Genomic DNA, 22680 nt, shown 5'->3' with positions numbered 1-22680 from the left:
TTAATTGTTGTAAAGAGTGTCTCTAATAAATTACATTCAGTGTTGATTTTCAGTTTTATGACAATGAAGTTGCCTTTCAGTTATTCTGTCAGCTAAAGAGGGAAATTGAATAATACTTTGTATATTAAATGTGCGTCACACAGCAGAATTTTAGACTGTGTACACAGCATGCAGCCGTGCACTAGGCACCTCTTCATTCTGTAGTGTCATTCCCTTGAGAATCCAGCTCAAATGTTTGAAGGTGGTTTCTGTTGATGAGGCCATTTGTGCTCAGTCTAATTCTCGGGTAGAGCCAACTGACTCAGTTTGCGAATTCTAGCTCAGTTTTTAATTCTGGATGTGGGGGGTTTTTTTGAGAGAGATTTGAAGTAGAGTAGTTTGTGTTTTCAGAATAAGTCATTCTGATCAACAGCTTATCCACAAATACCATTCCTGCTGTCAGCAAGGTAATCTTTGAAGATGGATTTTTTCATTTTTAAGTTTTTATTTTTAATATTATTAAAATAAAATCAATTTAATATTTTTATTAATATCTCAGTTGGTCTTCATAGAAGAAGACTACAGATCAGTAGCAGATATTTTTATTCCTCAGAGGTAGAGGATACTACATATGGGTTTTTTTGGTCTTTATTTTCTTTTTTGTCCTTTGGTTCTTCAGGAGTTGCAACATTTCTTTGGACAGAGTATAAATGATCCTCATCTTATGCATTTTACAACTCATAATACTTAATTCTGTTATTCATGTTATGAGACACAGTATATTAGATAGTGTTTATTTGTTGCAGCTCTTGAGAACTTGAGAAGATGTACAAAGCAGTTTTGCACTGGGCTAGTCTGTCTTGGGCAGGTTTTATTTAGTAGTGTTTTACGGATTTTTTTTTTTTTATTATTATGAGTGACATGAAAATGGGGACCTTATCAATGTCTATAAATATCTGAAGGGTGGCTGTCAGGAGGATGGAGCCAGTCCCTTTTCAGTAGTGGCCAGTGACAGGATGAGGGGCAATGGGCATAAACTGCAGCACAGGAAGTTCCACCTCAATATGAGGAAAAACTTCTTTACTGTGAGTGTGAAGGAGCACTGGCACAGGCTGCCCAGAGAGGTTGTGGAGCCTCCTTCTCTGGAGACCTTCAAAACCCGACTGGACGCGTTCCTGTGCAACCTGCCCTGAGTGATCCTGCCTTGGCAGGGGGCTTGGACCAGATGATCTTCAGAGGTCCCTTCCAAAAGGACCTTACTAATACAGAATGCACAGGAAAATGAGCAAATTTTAAATGTATACTGTGTTAAAATACAGTGCAAGTAACCTCTTTCCATAAAATAATATTAATGTATTTATGTTTATTTCCACCAAGGATTTTGTGACTACAATTACTCGTTTACTTGAAAGTCCTTCAACTTTTATTCGAGCAAAAGCCTTTTTGGTCCTGCTACAAGTTTTAATTAATAACAGGGAGATGTTGCTACTCAGTTGTCAAGCAAGGTAAGGTGATAATGGAAAATAATTAGAGATGTAATACTTATTTTCAAAATTGTATCTGAAATACTTTAAAATGTGTGGTATTTCTGAGCCAGTGTTTTAGGAGTGAACTATTCTCTGTCTAATGTGAATCCTTTTAATCATGACACTATCAAGAAAAGAGTGTTTTCTTTTGCCTGGGGTTATCAGGTGATGATTACTCACAAGGGGAAACTACCATCTCACAGGGAGAGTCCGTCTTTTAAAGTAACTTGTGGTCCCAGTGAGTATTAGCAGATTTTGCTTTGGGTAGCGCAGAACAAATACTGCAACAGTGAGTTGTCGCTATGGGGGGCAAGCAAAATAAAAAGATCTGTCATGTACCTTGCTCAGTGTCGTGGTTTAGCCCCAGCCAGCAACTAAGCACAACGCAGCCACTCACTCACTCCCCCACGGTGGGACGGGGGAGAGAATCAGAAGAATAAAAGTGAGAAAACTCATGGTTTGAGATGAAGACAGTTTAATAGGTAAAGCAAAAGCCACGCATGCAAGCAAAGCAAAACAAGGAATTCATTCCCTACTCCCCATGGGCAGGCAGGTGTTCAGCCATCTCCAGGGAAGCAGGGCTCCATCACGCGTAATGGTTTTTTGGGAAGAAAGACGCCATAACTCTGAACTTCCCTGCACCCCTTCCTTCTTCTTTGTCCTAACTTTATATACTGAGCATGACATCATATGATATGGAATATCTCTTTGGCCAGTCTGGGTCAGCTGTCCTGGCTGTGTCCCCTCCCAGTTTCCCGGGCACCCCCAGCCTTTTTGCTAGCAGGCCAGCATGAGAAGCTGGACTGTCCTTGACTGCGTAGCAACAACTCAAAACATCAGCACATTATGAACATTTTTTCATCCCAAATCCAAAACATAGCCTCACACTAGCTTCTATGAAGAAAATTGACTCCATCCCAGCTGAAACCAGGACACTCGTTTTGGGATGCGGTATAATCCATAGTCTTTTCAGTATAGACATCCTCAAGGTAAAATAATATTTCTTGGCTATATGTGTTGTTGGAGTGATTTATATAATGACTACTTAATTTCTGTGACTTTTACGTGAAATATTTTATTTGTTTCTACGTTTTAAAATATTTGGCAAGAAATGACTTCTCTAAAATTATATTTGACTCACAGTGGAAGAGTTATTTAAATTTTTGTGTCTTCTGATGGCACAAAAATATTCCCATACCAGACAAGAGGAAATACTAGACTCTGTTAGAATGTAAATTGTCACCATGTTTTGGGGGTGATTGGAGAAGTTAGATGGAAGAAATTTTATTTGAGATTTATATCTTCTACTGATCATTATGAAGAACAGCAAAATGTAGTGTAAATCCATTTTTTTTTCCATATTGGAATAATACCTTGGTGTGGAGCTCAAAGTAAAAAAGGATGAGGCTTGTGGGTAGCTGTAAATCTAACTACATTTACAGCAAATATATCTCTATATCTCATATTGATGTTTGAGAATTAAGATATATGCATTGGAGCTAAAGGGCTGGATTGGAAGGAGCAGGTGAGTTATCCCATGAAGCCATTGTGAGAGGACATCTTGTGGGGTGCTGCCATTGCACACCCATCCACTCACATACAAATCTGTAGATGTCCCAATTCTTGTAGATCATGTAAGTACTGAATCCAAGTTTCATTTTTATGTGCATCTTCTTATAGTACCAGAAATGTTTCATCAGGAGATGTGTTCTGGTTAGTGTAAAATGTCTCTTGTAAGTAAGACTTGTAAGTGACTTTTTGAATGGTTAAATTTTTAATGACTGCTGCTATTCATACGCTTGTTATAGCACATAGGCCTGAGCTATGTGTTTGGATAAATGTCTGACAGAAGTCCTGTACTAAGAGTTACTATTTGTTTATTTATACCTAAGGTATTATGTGAAAGAGAAGAACTCAGTAACTTTTACGAACAATTTGATCTCTTTGTTTATAATTCTTTCTAATGAGCAGCCTTTCTGAAGAGAATGTGTTGGTAATTTGGGATGTTATTTTGTATTGTGAATTTTGGCTTTATCCTGCTGTTGTATTGTGATGCTCCAGAAAGAGCTGATTAGGGGACAATACATAGTATAACATATTAGGTAAAACAATAGGCAAGACTTATAGCAGTTTTATTGTATCGATAAACTGTTTTTCTTAATTTGTTCTTCAGTGTACAGTATATCTCCTGACAGAATAAATCATCTAGACTAAGACCTTTCTCTTACATCCAGAAAGTAAGATGGCTACAGTAGGGTGAGAGAAGAGAAATGACCCAATATATGTGGAAACAATTATTTTCGTAATATCCTGAACTCTGGAAGAATTTTATTAAGCCCAGTAGAGATAATGGATATTCTTTGACTTAAACTGTTGAAATCCTATTGGTATATTTTAGTTAAATGTCTACAGTTCTATGACGGAACAGTTACTTCAAAATTAAGACTAATAAATTCAAAATTGCTAGTGCAGTAAGCAGTAATCAGTCAGATAACTATTGAAAATGTTTTATATACTCAAATCCTCTTTATGAGGGTGTTTGATTTGAGAAATATAAGGAGTGTGTAATAAAATGTGTGTAATTTCTACTTACTGGTTTATCTTTAGCAGTTGCAGCTAATGCCTGTAGCAGGATTTATATTGCTTTAGATTATAAAATCTGTTTATGATAATATAAGGCAATTTTTCAGTGTGTATCAGTTAAAGGATATTATGCAGGTGATAAAACAGTCAGGAATAACTGTTTCATGGTAACACTGCATATATCTCTACAGCTTCAAGTTAAATGTTGTTCAGTTTGTCATTAGAAAAAGCTTTTGTTTAGTTTAACAATCAAAATTATACATACCTTTGCAGATATTTTTGTGTTTAAAAAAAACAAAACAAACAAAACCCAATCAAAACCAACCCAAATTCTCTGAATCTGTTGTAGCGTGTTTTTAAATTATGAAATTATTTGTGGTGAGAGTGTGTAATTCAAGAGCCTGACAAGGGATGTCACCAAGGAAATTCCACTAGGACTTTCCAGACTACTTCGAGATTTTGAGATCTGTGAATGAAAAACATGTATACCTAATATCAAAAGTAATTTTGAAGTGAATTTTTTCTCACACAACTTTGATACAATTCACCTGTTGTCCTTTTTTCTACCTCTTTCGTGGTGGTCCCTTACATACCTTTTCGTCTTCCATATTTCTTAGCCAGTGATAGAGCTAGAGAAGACACGAGACCTTTTAGGCTGAAGTAGTACTTGTTTGCTTACAATATGCAAATTAAATTCTTTTGCTAATCACCCAGAGTTTTCTAGTCTCCTTGTTTTCGCCATGATTTGCAAAGGCAGGCTACCTGTTAATGAGAGGAGGGATACAATCTGAAGTTTTATTAAGACTTATAATTTCACTCTTTTCTGAACTAGTAGTAATTTCCAGTTAGTCTCACTGAATTGTTTATTCCGGATCTAAATGGTTTCAGCAAATTTCCTAGATGAATGGAGACTGCCCTGGAGATTGAGCTTCCTCCCTAAAGAATTTATTTAAACCTCTTTTTCTACTATTTGCAGAGATGGACACTTGTGGAGAGGTATGGTAGTATTATTCCTAACAGCCTTTCACAGTCTGCAAAAGCCTAACTCTGCACAAAAGCATAACTTTTTAGCAAAGTCTTTCTCTGTTAGCTGTCTCCACCTCCCTTTTTTTTTTTTTTTTTAATTATCAGATCTTGTATATGCCCTCGAACAAAAAGCTTTACTTGGAGACTTATTACAATCACACATCTAGCATAGCCTGTTGGCCTTTTTCTGTCTATGGTTAGCCCAGAAAAATAGTGAAAAAGCTAACAGAAAACTTTGGTGCTCAATCAAATGGGAAAGCATGGAAATGGAAGGCAGGGTGCAACAATTACAATCAGTGATTTCAGGAAAAAAAAGCAGCAAGCTGGTATCAAAAAAAAAGTGTAGAAGGGAGATAGTGATTGACTCTTCTTACTAACGTGATCTGCCATCCAGTGTTGCATCTCTGCAAAATAAACAATATATCTATATTAATTCTTTTAAAATGTTCATCCTTTTCTGTTAGCAGATTATGACTAAAAATGGGTCCTTGAATTGTCAGGGTAAATGGACTGTATATGTCCTCCAAGCATGCAAGACATTCTTTTCTTTCTTGGAGGTCTGTCATTCTCTGTGAACATAGTGAACTGAGGGGAGAAGCAAGGAGAAGACCGCTAGTGAGAGACCTCCTGCTTTTAGGTTCAGTTATCTGGTGGCCACATGCATTTTTCCCCCTGTTGAGATGCTGGTAAAGTTGTAGATAAACCTTACTGGTATCTAAAGCTGGCATTAAGGATGTTAGGTCTAAATGTACTGATAGAAGGGGATGAATGAATTTTAGAAAACAGTGCTTAAAGAGACCTTGAGAGGTTGCAGAATTTACCCTTCTGTTCTAGGTCAAGGTCTGTTATGCTTGAGAAATATTTTTTTAACAATTGATGGAATTTGGTGGGTATTCCATGACCTCCCTTTGCCAGCTGTACTAATTTTTAGCTGTTTCTAACACTCAAAAATTCTTGTTTTCTCATTGAAATTTCAGTTCTACAGGTTAAACACAGAAAACAGTGTAGTCTCTTTCCTTTTGTCTCTGCTTCAGTCTTCTGAATTTTGACTAAACCTTCTCTTTTTCATGTTGATCATCTTTATAAGTGAATAGTTTTTATTGTTTTTACGTAGTAGACCTCAGTCCTATTCCTGTTAGTCAGGACTGTTAACTTGCTGCAGTTCTCCTGTTTTTGCTGCACTCTTCATGTCTTTTCTCAGAAAACTTGGGTTGTTTTGCTTTTTTGTGTAAAAGCTCACTGATGACCATATCATGAGATATAGATACTTGAAGAAATTTTTTTTTAATCAAACCTGCCTTCATAGACAGTGGTTTATTCCTCATCATATTTAACTTATCTATACTAACATCTACATATTTTTTTCATGCTTGTTGAATGCATGAATTGTTCTATATATGACTGAGGGATTTGTCGAAGGAAAATAGAAATACTAATGCCTTCCTGCCTATACATGGATCTGTGCAATTTTCTTGAGACAATGTTTAGTTGAACACTACTATCAGGGAAAAAATAGTTGTGCATATTTTTAGAAAATCTTTATGTGAAAGACAATTTTGTGATTGGAAGGACAACACAAAAAGAGAACACTCGTTAGTTCATGTAAACTTTGTATCTTTCCTATTTCAGAATAAATGAACATACTTTATATGCTTCTCAAATGTGATTAACTAATAGAACATGCTTTTAAAAAATTACCCCCCTTCCTCTCTACCTCCCTCAGCAGTAAGACCACTCATGTTGAAGTCTATTCAGCCTATTTTAAGAAAAATTTAAACAGATCTAAACATATTTCCATATAGAATCAGATCATTTTTAAATCATGGAAGCGTTTTCTTAAAGAAAAAAATCCATACAAAGTCTGATTTTTTTGGTATATTTTTGTTCCAAGTTAAACAGTTTTTGAATAAAAATTACTTGGTGATTTGGAAAGGCTAGAAGACTTTATACCTTTTTAATTTAAAACATTCAGGTTTATGTTAAAAAAGTTTTTTTTGAAGTTTAAGGAAAATTCTATTCAAAGTGTAATGTCAAATTTTTAAGTACCAGACAAATCAAAATTCCATGTAATTTAATACAATTTCCAGAGATTCCAAGAAAAATAAAAGAAATCCCTATATTCTGTGGGAAGTACAGCTGAATGTGTTGCATCTGGGCAACTGCAGAACTGAAAGGTAGTTACCGAATGGGTCTTTTGATTTATCTCTGTCTTTGTCTCTATAGCACAGTTCAGGAAGTATAAGGTGAGTTGTTGTATTCCAGAACAATCATGCTTTGTTTAGAGGCCTAATCCTGCAAAATGCATTCTTAGGTAGTTTTTATTTCATTGAGTAAATCAGCTTTTTGATGGAAATACACACCTCCTAGGATAAAATTTTGTGTTTGTGAGTCCTGCAGTTCTGTTGTGCACACCTGAGGGATTTTAAATAAGTTATTTTCATACCTCTGTAAAAAAGCGGTGATCGTAAGAAGGGTATTTAAAAAAAAAAAATACTGAAGTATATTCATAAATCCAGAGTATGGATTTCAGTCACCAGTGACTGGTGGTTCTTTGCACAGGACTCCCTGGGAGTTTGAATGTGAAACAAAGATGTCAATATTATGCCCCTAAAGGGAAGTCTGGCCCTTCTGTCTATTCAAATGACTGTTTTAAAATATTGCCTGAAGCGTTCTGTTACAGGTGTATTATTAAAGCGATCTCTTGTAAGTTAGCCAATGTCTAACAAATCAGTTACCATAGTTTACTATGAGAAATGTAATTCTGCAGAATGGCATAGCTACACAGCACTTATCAGTTAGAATGTAAGCATTGAGTTTGTCTTTAGAAATCTTGAACACCAGATTTCTAGAGAACAGATGTAAGGCTAGTTTGGACTTTTATCTCTTTCAATATGGCCATTCTAACTAGTGCTAACATTTTGATTGGCTGTAGTATGATTTATGTAGTATGATTTTTGTTGACTGAAAGATTGATCTCTTATTACATTGATTTAAATTATTCTTGCTTTTGGAATTCTTACATGTTGAAAGTGAATGTCTTTGTTACTTATATTGTGCATATAGTTCATATATTTCAAAATAAAGTGGTTTTTAGAATTAGTCTCACTCTAAGTCTGCAGAGGGGTTCACTCCTTATGTTAGCATCATATATTAATTTAAACTAATGAAGTTGCACTTATTTATAGTAGCTTAAGGGTTTCTTTCCTCTTGTTCATTGACAGTCATTTGTGTTATTTTAAAAATGGATTTATTTGAAAGGAAAGTCCAAAATTTCAACAAAATTACAGAGCCAAAACTAATGTATCATCTTGATTGTAACCACTGATACTAGAAATGTCTGGTTCAGTAGTATTTTTGAGATATAGTATCATTTTTTTGTTATGAGATATAATGTTTTGCACTTGCTTAAATGTAGACTCGTGATGTATATTGAAAGAGACAGCAGAAAGACCACACCAGGAAAAGAGCAGCAAGGTGGCAGTGAATACCTGTCAAAATGCCTGGATCTTCTCATCTATCACATTGTGCGGGAGCTGCCCAGGATTCTAGGTAAATTCAGTTCGTTAACTGAACAAATCTTGCCTTTGCATACTCCCTCGAGAAACAAATATCTCCTTACATATACAGGTGGAAAGACTGTATCGTCTGATTTCAATAACTTTGCATGATATCAGCTTCATGAAGTTTTTTAGTTATGCTCAGATATTTTGTTTTGGAATGCATGATGTACTATATTAATTCTTTGTATTTGTTGAATGGTAAGCCCCATCAACTCAGTCAGGCATGAGGCCCAAATGTTCAACAAGTTTATCAGCGTTCTAAGGATGTTCCAAACATGGAAAAACCTAAGAGCAAATTTGCCTCATAAAGCACAGAGCTAGGAGAGATGCAATGGGGCATATCCATGAGTATGTGTTAATCACTTTCACTGAAACTTCTATGTTGAGTATCTGCTTTGGGCAATTTTTCTGGAAAACTTCAACCTAGGTACTTCAGTTGTTCTAGATGTCTGGAACTGCTTTGCTCATGCGTAAGAAAAGATGGAAAGATTTTTCTCTGAGAGAGCATCAGTGCTACCTCAGCCCATCCCTTACACTTAGGAATAAGGACTTCGTTTCAAGAAAGTTGTTTTTGTGCCAAAGATATGCATCTCGACAATTTTGTGAATATCAGCTCAAATTTCACTAGTATTTGAGCCTTTGGAATGATAAAAAGCTACTTGGAAGTTTGTGCTGTTCGTGTATGTTCAAACAGAAATTTGCTTGGGTTTAGCAGCTAAAGTCCTGTCATCACTGAATATGCTCAAATGTGTCATAGTGGGATGAGGAACTGGGGAAGAGGGGACTTGCAGACGGAACAGTGAAAGGCCTTGTGTGCAAACAGGGCAAAACCTGCAAATTGCAGGACAAAATCTGGACTCATTTGACAACTAGAGCAGAAACTGGAGTAGGAAGAAATTAGTTTGAGAGTCTGGGGAGTCAGTCAAGAGAAGGTGATGAAACAGGATGAGAATTTTGGCCATTTATACAAAAGTAATAGATAAAATCTTGAAAAATTAAGGAGCATCTGTTGGTGATTTTTGAACGTAAGGTTGATATTGAATAAAAGAAATGTCACAGAAATTACCCTAGATGAGTAAGAACAGTGTGATTGTGTTTCTTGGAAAAAGCTGTACTACATGTCATATGAGGAGAGGTCAGGTTTTTATTTGAAGAAATTAATTAGGAGGGAGTGAAAGAAGAAATGAAAGAAGGGAAGGAAGGGAGTTAGGGAGGAAAGGGAAAAAGGAAGAAGGGAAGTGGGAGGATGGGAAAGAGAGGAAGGGATGAGAGGGGGTAGGAAGGAAAGAAAGGAAAGAGGAATGGGTAGAGAGGAGAGGGGAAGGAACTGAGTGGAGCAAAGGAATGAGGGGGAGAGGGGATGAAGAAAGAGGAAGGGAAGGATGAGGGGAAGGAAAGAAAGAGGGAGAGGGGAGGAAGAAGGAGGTAAGAAGGAAGGAGAAAATATGAGATTGGTGTGGACAGTCTGAATCATCATTAAAATTCTTATTGAAACTTCTGGCGAGTGAGATCTCCCACAGAATAGAGTAAGAAAGCTAAATAGGAAGACAAGGAAGGACATACTGCAGGTCTTGAGGAAGACAAAGGAGCAAAACCAACCCTGAGTGTGTATGCCTTGTCGTTAAATGATAAAACTTTTTTTTTTCATAAAATTATTTTCTGATGAGATGATACCTATTTTTTTCATGTTCTCTACATTATTGCTAGAATATTGAAAATGAAATGATAGCGCTGCAAATGTCAGTAGACCTAAATGTCATGCTGCTATTTTAAAAGAAACTTCACTTCCTATGACAATGCAAATTTTTGCCTTGCTACAAATACCTGATCCCTTTTTTCTAACTAAATATCAGGTTTGTATATTGGGTATATTTCAGGATTTGGAAGTCTCAGACTACAAATGTTTGAGGCAGAAATTCACTTCCTACAGTCTGTACATACTATATGCGACTAATACAGTGGCCCCTGATATTTCTTCAGAACGTGGAAGTGCTATACATCAAATCTATAGTTGCTATCATTATAATACCTAATAATCAATTGCTTTAACATGTATTCTGCTGGGGTTTTTTGCTACTGATGTAAAATTTCAGTGTTTTGTTTGGACAACTGGTATATCAAGCATAATTTTTACACTTTGTTTTCCTTTCCTAACTAGATTTGTGTGTTGATTGTTTTTATTAAGATTAAGCTATCTGTCCACATTTGTCAGAAGGCTTTTTCTTTTTATTGCTGTGAGTATGATGAAGGAACATGTTCTGCTTGAGAAGGTAAAAGCTATGGGCTCCTAAGAAAAACGATCAGATTTGTGAAGTGGAACAGTTAAAAGCAGTTTAATTGTTGATTTGGAGTTAATCCTAGCTGGCTTTTTTAATATGCATTTATTTAAGTTCCTTACTGATCCCATCTTCTTCCACCAGATGTAGCTATAAACCAAATAGAGTAACCAGTTGTAGAAATTTGCCTTAACATTAACACAAATGAAAGAAATTGTTACTCTCATGGATAATTTTAAAAGTTTTCTGTTGTTTTAGGTAAGAAAGTAATTTTATTTCTGCATTTACGATATTTAACGTATTTCTAGGAAGTAGATATAAATTGCTTAGATCATGCTAAAAATTGAAGTAACCATATCTATCTATCAACAGCAAAATTGGCAAATATGATTATATAGTCCTAAAAACTTAGAAAGAGAGTAGATTATTCATTAAATTATCTGTTGTTAACCACAGAAAGGTCTTGTTAAATTACAGTATTGCAAGTCATTAAAAAAAAAAATGTGTTGATGAAGAAACAGTATTTTGGTTTATGTTTTTGGAGAACTTTAGGCAACACACTATTTTTCTTGAGTAGCACATTCTAGAATGAGTCAAATCTTGACGTCTAGGTATTTTTACAACCTACTTCAGTGCCAGGCTCTGTCATTTCTACTTACATTGAAAATTGAACTCCATGGGAGCAGCAGAAAAGCATGCGTATTATTCAACATGAATGAACTCTATGACTTACTCTGAAAGGAAAGGCCTTTTCTGGCATGAAAATTGTATAAAATACTGAATCCTGTCCTCTTTTATTAATGCCCCTGTGTTTTCCCTTTTACAATTTTATGCAGTGCTCTCATTAGGGAAAAAATACAGTAAGTGTTCTTTCGAGACATGGTTTGGATTTTAATATTTTCAGGCTGTAGGGACAGAATTTTCCTTCTTTGCATTTGAGCCATGACTTTTCTCCACCTGCTTCTGTTCTTTATCCCATGCAGAAGGGTTCTTGCTTTTCTGAGACAATAGTTAATGTGCCACAAGTTCAGCATCATGTTCTTTGATTTTTTTGGAAGAGGCTGCCCAGGCAAGTGGTTGAGTCAACATCCCTGGAGGTATTTAAAAGATGTGTAGACGTGGCGCTTAAGGACATGGTTTAGCGGGACTTGGCAGTGTTAGGTTTACAGTTGGACTCAAAGATCTTAAAGGTCTTTTCCAACCTAAATGATTCTATGATTCTATTCTATATGTCTCTTCTGAAGTTTGAAATATAATTTTCACTATTGCAATTGGAATTTTGTTCCCTCATTATTGTGTCTGAGGTTTGTTATGGAAGCAACTAAGTTCTCACATTGACCTGCTGCTACCTCTTTTATGAGAACATGAGAATTCCCGTTGCTTTAGGTCACTTAAGTCATTGTTAAACTTTTGTATGAGAGTGTGTGTGTGGATGGTGGAGAAGTATTTTGGAAGGTGGGGAGGATGTTTGTTTCTTTCTTTCTTCCAGTAATACTATGCTGCATGAAAAATATAATGCTTGAGCATTATGTCACTACAAATCATGGTGAATTCAGCTCTTTGTCAGCTTGAACTAATGAGAATTTTGCTTTTTATTTCACTGGAAATAGAATTGCATCCATAGAGTTTCAAGAGTATAATTCCATGCATGTGTAGCCACTTAAAGCCACTATAAGTCCAGCCTGACAAGAAGGGTAATTTTATCTTTGCTTCTACACCTGCCTTGTATCTCTGTCCTCACCGTTTTGCCAAAGGTCACATTTGCGCACTTGTCCCTGTAGCCAGAGCAGGAAATTGGTGTGGCTGAACACTGAGCTAGGAAAGAAAAGTGCTGGATCAGCTTGATTTATCATGCAATTACATGAACGCTACTTTCGGCAGGAGGGAGAGGATGGGATTGAACAGGAGATACTGGAACAGAGATATTTTATATGTCATTTGCTCTTGTTTGGTAAATCAATTATGTTAGATCAGTCTGAAATGTTGTTTTCTGTAGGTGACATTCTTGCTGCCTTGACTAATGTCTGTGGACGTAAACACCCATCAACGGTTCAGGCCAAACAGCTGAAGATGTGCCTTCCTATGATGCCTGTAGTGCTTCACCTTGTGACATCCCAGGTAGGTGGGTTTTTTTCCAAAAATTGTTTAACGAAGGACAAACTCTTGCAGTTTCCCAAAGTCGAATTTCTGCTGATTATGATCAGAATGGATAAAATAGATCTTTTAATAAAAGTATAGCTATGTTGATGAATGTTCCAGCTATGTAACAGCATTAAAGATATAAGCCTTATTTTTGCATGTCGTAAGACAACTGTAATGATAGAAGCAAATACATGTTTTGTCCTCTTTTTTAAACATGGCTGTGAAATATATGTTTTACTTTTTCTGATCCTAAGATACACATTTAATTTATTTTTTCAACTTTTGCTAAATTCAAACAGGTATTTCGTCCCCAGATAGTCACAGAGGAGTTTCTTTTCAACTATGGGACCTTACTTGTGAGTATAACCATCTAAGTTAAATCTTGTTTACAAATATACATATGCATAAAATTTTGGTAATTATTTTAATGTAATAAAATTACGTTGAGCTTATAAATTGGAGCAAGAACTTTATTCTGGATATAAAATTTAAGCTTTGATTATATTCAAAACTGTGTATATTATTAGAAAATATTTTCTGTAGTAATCTATTGGGTCAAAGGGAAAATACGCTATCCTGTGTTCAAGTATATAGAAACTATGCACATTTCTGATAAGCTGAGAATTTCCTGCGTGTTGTATTTTAGACTAGAAAAGCTTAGCTCTAAATTACACAGAATACAATTTCTAGAATTTGATGATAGTATTTTATGAGTAGAAATGAAAGATAAGTTATAATCTAATATATAAGGCATTCTTTTGTCATCTTTATTTTCTTGCCACTACTTTTAAACTCTATGTAGTTGATGAAAAGCTATTACAAGCTACAGAGCGAAGATATTTGTCTCATGTTAACATCTACAAGCTATTTATGACATTTTCAATGTCATTCAAAAAAGAAAATGATTTTTTTAACTGTGCCGTAGGACAGTATAGCAAAAGTGTAGTACATTTGTAATGTAATTTCCTCATAGGAAAACCGTTGCTGCTGCTAAATGAGAAAAAAACATTCTAAAGTTGCGTATCAGAGTTAAGCAAATACTTTTAAGTACACAGATTTGTAAATGATAGCTATATATTTGCCTCCACAATAGCATGAAGAAATGCTTCACCCCAAACAGCTAGATTAGTTTACTGTTCAGATTCCCTTCTCTTTCTTCTTTTAATCTTGATTCCAAGAAAATGAGCGTTTAATTTAGCTCTACTAAAATATTTGTATAAAAATCAACATTAGAATGAAGAAAAAAAATTAAAACTGTAGATGTTGAACTGCAAAGCCTTTTATCTCTTTGAAGCATTTGTTATTATGCAGTAGATTTATTAATGGTTTTGGATCAACCTTTTAGAAGGTGAAATTCTTCGGTCAGCAGCATAGGTAAAGCAGACCCGGTACAATGTAAGTTTTCTTTTGGTGTTACTCCAGCTTGCTTGAAATACTGACTGAGGAAGTCAGGCTAGTTATACTACCACAACTTTCCTCTCAGATCAAGGAGGGGAAGGTTACTGAATATTTCCTGCATCTTGTCCTTCTGTCTCCATCAAAACAAGGCAATTCAGGAACTTGCATATACTATTTCAATGTACACATAAAAAAGGGAGGGGAAGTAGTATATCTGAAAAAATAATATCAAATTTCAATCCATTTTGTATAACTGTGTGACAAATGTAGTTACTTCTGGAAGAGTAACTATCCATTCTACCAGGCAACAGTCTACTCTGGAATTTTGTGTTTAGCAAGATTACCACTGACATCTATACAGAGACATTTGATCATCAGCTTGTACTTTTTCAGAGAGGCCTCTAAGACTTTAGCAAGTCAGTCTTTCGGGGTTTTTTTTGTGTGTGTTTGCTTTTTTTTTTGTTTTCCTGATTTATTAAAAAATCTTACTCTTAATTAGAAATGATTAGGGGTGGAAAGATGTGTGCGTGGTATCTGGAAGGAAAACAGTAGTTATTTTCCTGTAACTTTTGTTCATTGAGAATTTTTTTTCTTGCTGCTTTGAAGTTATTTCCATCATCACTGTAATTTTCTGTACTGTTGTGGAAAGAAATTGAGAGAGAGTCAGGACAGTCCTTTCATGTTTTCAGCTGTGAATAAAAATACATGGAGGACATGCTCTGCCCCAAAGGCATAGCTAATAGTAGGCTCCTAGTGGAGGCACAAACTCACCTGTAGTGGAACACACACACCATTCCTCTCCGTTGCTTAAAAATCCCCAGGTAGTCGGGGTTTTCTTTGTACAAATACATCTTCTTGTGTTTCTAATACAAAATTAAGGAAATAAGCATTAGTAGCCAGAACAATTTTTGCACCTACTATATTGATTTTTCCAAATTGGTCTTGAGACTATGGTTAGGTGTGAAACTGTCTTAAATGACAAATAAAATAATTTATTCTCTTCCAAAACAAGTTAATTAGATAATAACTAGTAATTTTCTTCAAAAGATCAGGAAGATAAAATAACTTTTTTAAAGCAGCTGTTTTTTATGACTGCCTCTGAGATGCTTTTAAATTATGAAATATATAATTAGTTTCTAACTGTATTTTTAATTAGAGAAGAATCCTTCAGATGTTTCTTACATACTGAGAAAAAGATAATCCACAAAGACACTTCTGCCAATTTAATATATAATAACAAAATTTTAATTGATAGTGAAAAATAAAACAGGTATCATTTTCTTAATGCTTTACCTCATATAAATAAATAGATATGTGTGCAAATTGAAAATAAAGAGGAGGTTTATGCATGGTAAATTCTCTATGTATTAAATACCACATTACTAAAAAAGAGCATACTATAAATTCTGCTGAGAATTCTTCCTTCTTTAGCAAATGTTAATAATGTCTTTTGCATCCCCTATGAAATAAACAGCTATGCGTAGAGGTGAAAGCAAAAGAGTGAAATCAAGATAAAAAGGCAAAAGAATAATGGGTCTAATTGTACAATATTTACTTAACCCAGATTATTAATATTTCATTGTTCCTGTTCCTCAAAATAATGACTGAAAGCAAAAGAGTGAAATCAAGATAAAAAGGCAAAAGAATAATGGGTCTAATTGTACAATATTTACTTAACCCAGATTATTAATATTTCATTGTTCCTGTTCCTCAAAGTAATGACTGATTTAGGTGATTTTTAACAGAAGGTTATGCATTTTTGAATGTTCTCCTGTGTGTAAGTGTATCCATAGAGTGTGCAATATGCATGGAGATCAAAAAGATGGTTGAAATAACAGAAAACTGCATTTTCTGGAGGGTCTTCAGTCTTTTTAGTGAGTTATTTTGACATAGCCATGGCCAAGGAAGTTCAAAGTAGTCTTAGAAATTACAGTTTTCTGTTAACAATAAAGACATTTAATTACTGTCTATTTAGCTGGAAATGTTGCAATTCCTGACATTAGTCAGAGTAATAGTCCTTACTGTACTCTAACTTTAAGTGTCCAGCAGCATTACAGACTTGCAAAATTATAACAGCTAGATCATGAATACTTTCAGTCTTTCATATCTTAATTATTACAACAGTGATTGCTAATGGAGATGCATTAACATCTTGTATTTACACAGTCCCTTAAAGATTTCGTGTTGTAATTATTCAGTGATTACCCTTCTTAATTTTTGTTCCTAAAGTGTTTTAACATAAATGCCTCTCTTCTTCTGTAGAGTTTTATCAGATCAATAGATTCAGGAGAAACGAACTTGGATGGAGCAATAGGTAAGGTAACCTATGATATTGCTGTACTTCTATTTGTAGGCATTATAACGGTTGCATTTTATAAAAAAATACAACGATTTTTACTAATAGGGCAAGCTGCATCAGAAGAATTGATTAAGACTACTTTATCAACCTTTGAAGCAGTTACACAGCATCCTGTCTTGTTGACAATTCATCGCTTGACCGTAAGTCTGGCAACAAATTAAATAGTTGGAGGCTAATTCGCCTAATTCCATTGATAAATAGAATGTTTTGAAGATTTAGAAACTGTTTAAATTATGGCTTACAATATATTGTGGTTCTACTTGACTGGAAAAATCCTTCTTCTTTATGGAGATGTAATTTTCAAAGAAGCAGCAAGGCATTAGGACTCAGTTTACTGTATAAGAAGTTAAAGGGAGATTGAGAAGGGCTTAGAATTTAGAAATATCAGTTCTTGAAATTATTTTTATGTAAATATAACACTTGATTCTATAAGTCTTCAGCCTCAAAGTGAGTATGTTGCTATTAGTGAAAATTTCACCCGTTCATTTGTCATTATGCTTTTAACATAGCTTGGAAAGACCACCTCTGAGGGTTGAAGATCCTGTACCACCAGTACTCTTCCTGATGAGATCATGATCAATAGTAACAGTTTATGGCAGTTATGGTGGGTTTTTTTGTTTAAGTATGACAGATTGCCTGCTAAAAATTGCATTGCAATTACAAAACCCACATACTGTAAGCTTCTTATATCACTGAAGTTTTGTTTTCTTTGAAGTTTTTCATTAAATGATTAACTTTCAGCTAAGCTAGCAGAAGCCAGACAGTTACTCTGTGAAATAGTTGTCAGCAAATCAGTAGGTTGGAATGCTTGAATCAGTGATGGACAAATCATTGTAACCTGTACCAGTGCAGTCTTGTGCCTCAATTTCTACCAAAAGCATAACGATACTTACTGGGAGGACCATTTAATTCAAACTGAAATTTATGTGTTTGTGTTGGAATTAGGTTAAGGACACAGTCAGTGTAGCACTTAAATTAATAAAGGCATTAGCAAATTGATACATTCATAAGAAGGAGTGATCTTAGGGATTGGACTACGGAAGAATGGATGATCTTAGAAATTAAATGTTTTTGGAAGTTGAATCCTATTTGGTGTGTACATTAGTTGAGTATTTAGATTATTAAAGCCTTAATAACTGAAAATACTAAAATTAATAAAAAGTATAAATAGGAATTTAAGTAAGTTTAATGTTTATTTTCATTAATGCTCACAGAAGAGTGGTATTCAAGAAGATGGTCTTTACGCACAAAAATATAACCAATTAATAGTCAGAGGGGAAATAGTACAGAGCTAAACAGTTCAATTTAATATGGCAAAGGATGTTCTAGAAAAGAAATGTAAATGTAGGCGAGGTATGAATACCTATTGGTATCTCTTTACACATCTGTCAGTCTGCAAGTCACTGTACTATGACTGTATCATTCTAGAATCACCTCAATTTTTAAAAATAATCATTTTACTTCTGTGGGTTATTGGTGTGTCCTATTCTGATAGAAATATGTACCTTTTTTATGGATGTCTATCAATATTTACTGAAATTGCAAGATCTTGTGTTAGCACATTACATAAAATTCCCCTAAGTGTTTAAACTTCAATGATCTGAGGTTTTTTTTCCCTGAAAAAACAGCACCAAGGAGACAGCTCCCCTTCACAATCCTTCTTCCGTTGCTCCCATCCCTACATTCAGCAGAATGTTACATTGAAGCCAGGGAATAACTATCCCACTCTCTTTTAAGTAACCCCTGGCTACCAGTAGTTGAGTTTTATTTAAGTATCTAAATTTCTGTGGAACAGTTTACTTCATGACATGTGCTGAAAGTTTTAGGTGTTTATTTAAAATCTATCTGAACACATTGGTTAACCATCTGTAGCTAGAGGAAAAACTTCCTGCCTGTCCAGTGCTTGTAAATTTATGGCACATAGCACTTCTGTAGAATAGTTTCCCTGATTTAGAATAGGTGTATATTGAAATTTATTAGCTAGAAATAATTATATCGTTGTCAATGAACAGCTTTTTTTTTTTTTTTAGAAAATAACATCTATGACTTCACTTTCACATTTTCATAACTAACAGTTCTTCCTGATTTAAAAGAGCCCTCCTGACACTCAGCAAAGAGCCAGACACAAAATAAAGTGGAGAAATTGCCTTGTATTTAGTGTGTTAAATTCAAGAAATTGTCCACTGTAATTAATAATCTCTAACCACATCTGCCACTAGTGGAGCAAACAGTAATTAGTTTAATACTATTTACGAAGTCTAGTGTGCTAATTATACTTGAATGTACAGCATACATTACTGGCAGAAAGTGGTACTTCATCTTCTGTGATGCATATAGAATATTTTTAGAATTGCTGTTACTCAAGGGATATCTTCTAATTGCTGCTCGCTGAGCATGACTGGAATCTATGAATATAAATGCCAGCACCCAGTGGAAATTGGTGCTTTTTTAAAAAGTTGAAGCAAGACATGTTCAAGCTTCCAGATCAATATTTAAGTATAACACTGGTTAATAGGAAGCTCTCTTACTGGAGAGAAATGTGTATCCTAGGCTGATCTCTGAAGACTGGACTGCTCATTTAGACAAAGTTGGTTACAAACAGCATTTTATGGAGAGTGGGGAAGACAAAACCTTCTTCAGAGGTTCTTTTTTCCACTACAACTGTGACGTTGTTTTGAAGTGTCTAATCAGAAATTAAATGCATTTTTAGAAAGCTTAATAATTTAATAAAAAGTGAGATTATATTAAGCAAGCAGAACCAGTCAGTTTTTCAGCTCCCTTCTGGTTGGAATTTAGCTGCAATGGAACTTGGATAAGTTAGTAGGAATTTAGGAGCAACATTCCAGGTTCTTCTCACTTTGAGAAGAAAAGAATTGCCTGTTCTGGGTTTTGATTTGCCTTTGTATTTGTACCTTGAACAAAGAAAATTGGATAAATTCATTTTTTGTGATCAAATTTCCGATTAGCATCAACCTGAAGTCAGTTTGTTGAGGAGATTAATTTCTGTGGGGACTGACTGTATTATTATATTACTAAGTGTGATAAAGTCAAGGGAAATGAATTTAAAGTACTCAAATGAAAGCTAGTGGTGAGCAGTAATTTAATTTTGTATGTAGTTGTGTGCATTTTTACAAGATATAAAGTAAAGACTAACAGTACTTGTCACTCAGCAAGTTTTGACAAAACTGTAGATTTTAAGGTACTCAAATATGATGATGAAGGCCATCAGGAAGGTTCTTTAACTGATACAAGTCCAACTGCCTGTTTCTTCCATGTACCTAAAATTGGAAAATATTTATTAAATTCAGATAATAAGTGTTATAACAATACTTATTTTGAAATTTTGGTAAAGGTTTAGATATAATTAGCTGGAAGAACTCTGTGCTGACTGTATGATTTGCATTTTTCTTTGTTAAGTATATTTATTTGCCTGAAAAAAGGATGTATGCTAATTCACAGCACTTTAAGCAGTGATGAGGTTCATGATGGCAGGCGGTTCCTGTGGGAGACCTTTCTATACTCTACCTAGCTCCCAAAAATGCACTGTATACTGCACAGATGATCTTTTACCTGAAGCATGAAGTTCTTCTCTGGTTGAAGCAAAAGTTGTCAGCAGTGATTCTCCTCAAGGTTTGAAAACCTATTTTTAAAAATCAGGCCTAAATAAAAGCTCATTGAACATGATGAGTTGCTTGATGGGAAGTCAAGGGAAAAGCAGTATGACATGGAAATCTACTGGTTGACAATATAAGAGTAATTTTCACCAGAGATGACAACACAAGGGTTAGAAACTTCTGCAAGTGGTTTTTTTCTGTTCGTCTTAGTCTTTTCTTGATTCGGCATCAGTGGTGTTCTTCATCCACAGGCTGTTCTGATCTAACCACTGACACCTTAATTTTTTCAGTGTAGGGTATGACTATATGAACGTATTGTACAGCATTTCTTCAATCACTTTCCCTTTTCAAGTAGATAAAAATTCTACACCGCATGTGGCTTTCTGTCCATTAAGCTAATCCATGTGACACAAGACTTTTTCGTGAAACGAGTTCTGTCCTAATTGACATATTGAGTCAGTCAATCAATGCTGTGTCTTCCCAGAAGTAAGAAAAAAAATGAAACCACCCTCAGTGAAGGTTCTGAAGTTCTGAAGACTTTAAAAAAAAAAAAAATTACAGAAATGTCATCCTTCTCCCCAGGTCATTCTAACATGCATTAGATAATTTTTTCTATTACATTCTGAGAGATTACTGGCAATATTAAAACATTGAGGAGCATGCTGTGCCTCCAGCAAATGCTTTAAGAAATTTGAAGGCAGCGTGATGTTAATTCCATGGTCACTTTCAGCAATAACTTTGTATGTGAATTTTAATGAGAGTAAATGTCAAGGTGGTGTTGGATGTTGTGGATCTTACATGTGACTGGAAAAAAAGGATTTGGGAGCTGATGGTCTTTGCTTTGGTACGTTTTTCTTTGAATAGTGGGTAAGGAGAAGATATTTGTCAGTAGTTGTAAGTTAAACATATGCAGACTGAAAAGAACCAAGTATCTCTAGAAAACTCTCTGGAAGTAAAGTAATGCGCTTAGTCACTTGCAAGTTTGATACAATAGCTGCATGGAATGAATAGCGTAGTTTATTTATGAAAGTTTAAATACTGGGTCTGATTTTCACTTGAGAATATCATGGTTCACAAATGCTTCTGGACCAGGCTTTAAGCCTGCTTACTTTTTCTGTCTACCCAGTGTAACACCAAATATCAGGGCTTTGGCCTTAATCACTGATTTGAAGAGCTCTGAAACTCAGTTTTAATCAAGAGAGAGATTTTTTAGGTTGGTAATGTTAACCATATTAAGGTAGGTTCTCTGCCCTTGAGAAAGAAGGTTAGCTATCCATATAAATGTAGTCTAAGTTGTAGGGGATAATGGTTAAGTTTCGTTATATGCTAGTTCATTAGTGTGTGATGATTGCGTGTATATGTTGAATAGCTGAATTGATCTTTGCTGACTAGCCACAAGCGAATGAAAGTTTGGTTCTCCATCATCATTCTTAAGATACCTCCCTCTAGACAGGGGCTTAGTCTATTGGATCCTTCCACTGGCAGTATTATAACTGCTTTTTAGTGGGTACTTGTGGAGCTTGGGCTTTGCTTGGTGAAGTTAAGTAAAGTTGAGGCAATGTTTGTTTCTAGCAAAGCAAGCATATACATTTAGGGTGCAGGCCTTGTGTCTGATATCTCAACAGCAGAGACAATCAGGGAAGGACTGAAGTTACAGTTGTCTCTTCCAAGCTTCTCTCAGCAGCTGGTGAATTCTTAATTACTCTGAAACTGTGGCTTGTCTCTCTTTCTCTTTTGAGGGTTCAAGTAACATACAGACTTTCTATTAGAAAGAATTTCTATTAAAATTGTGCCTTGTTTTCAAAAGATATGATTTTTGTAAGTAATAAAATACTGTAGAAAAGTGAGTGCAACTTTTGCTGGGTGTTCATACCTCACTAGTAGAGTTTTGCTTGCAGAAATCAGTGAACACATCAGTGGAGACAGATGTTCTGGTTTTAGATAGTATATTTGGATTTCCAAAAAGTTTTTGACAGAGTCATGCACCAAAGACTCTTCAAATCCATCAGTGGCCCTTCCCTCTTACCCTCTGCCAGATGAACTTCTAACTAGTTAAAATTTACTAAGTAGAGAATAGAGATCAGTTCTTAAAAATTTAGGAACACTAAGAATGGTGCCTTACAAAGATTTGTGTTGCAACATCTGCTATTTATAACTAATCCAGAAAAGAGAATGAGTAGGGAGGTGACAGAAGTGACTGATGACACTAAATTATTC

General features: G+C 35.1%; 1 protein-coding gene across 1 annotated transcript in view; it reads left to right on the top strand.

The window, feature by feature from the left end:
- The window catches only part of ULK4 (unc-51 like kinase 4), a gene marked incomplete at its 3' end in the record, with an annotated part of 257242 nt that overhangs the window by 79178 nt on the left and 155384 nt on the right, over nucleotides 1-22680 (top strand). The window contains exons 21-26 of the mRNA XM_081996301.1: nucleotides 1357-1484; nucleotides 8530-8663; nucleotides 12947-13068; nucleotides 13392-13448; nucleotides 16753-16804; nucleotides 16895-16989. Of these exons, the coding sequence (XP_081852427.1) occupies nucleotides 1357-1484; nucleotides 8530-8663; nucleotides 12947-13068; nucleotides 13392-13448; nucleotides 16753-16804; nucleotides 16895-16989 (588 nt within the window). The remainder of the gene's footprint in view (nucleotides 1-1356; nucleotides 1485-8529; nucleotides 8664-12946; nucleotides 13069-13391; nucleotides 13449-16752; nucleotides 16805-16894; nucleotides 16990-22680) is intronic.

This window comes from Phaethon aethereus, assembly GCF_964289735.1.
Source record: "Phaethon aethereus genome assembly, chromosome: 2".
Taxonomy (NCBI): Eukaryota; Metazoa; Chordata; class Aves; order Phaethontiformes; family Phaethontidae; genus Phaethon; species Phaethon aethereus.
The sequence above is the reverse complement of the archived record's forward strand: the minus strand, read 5'-3'. Positions and strand labels throughout refer to the sequence as shown.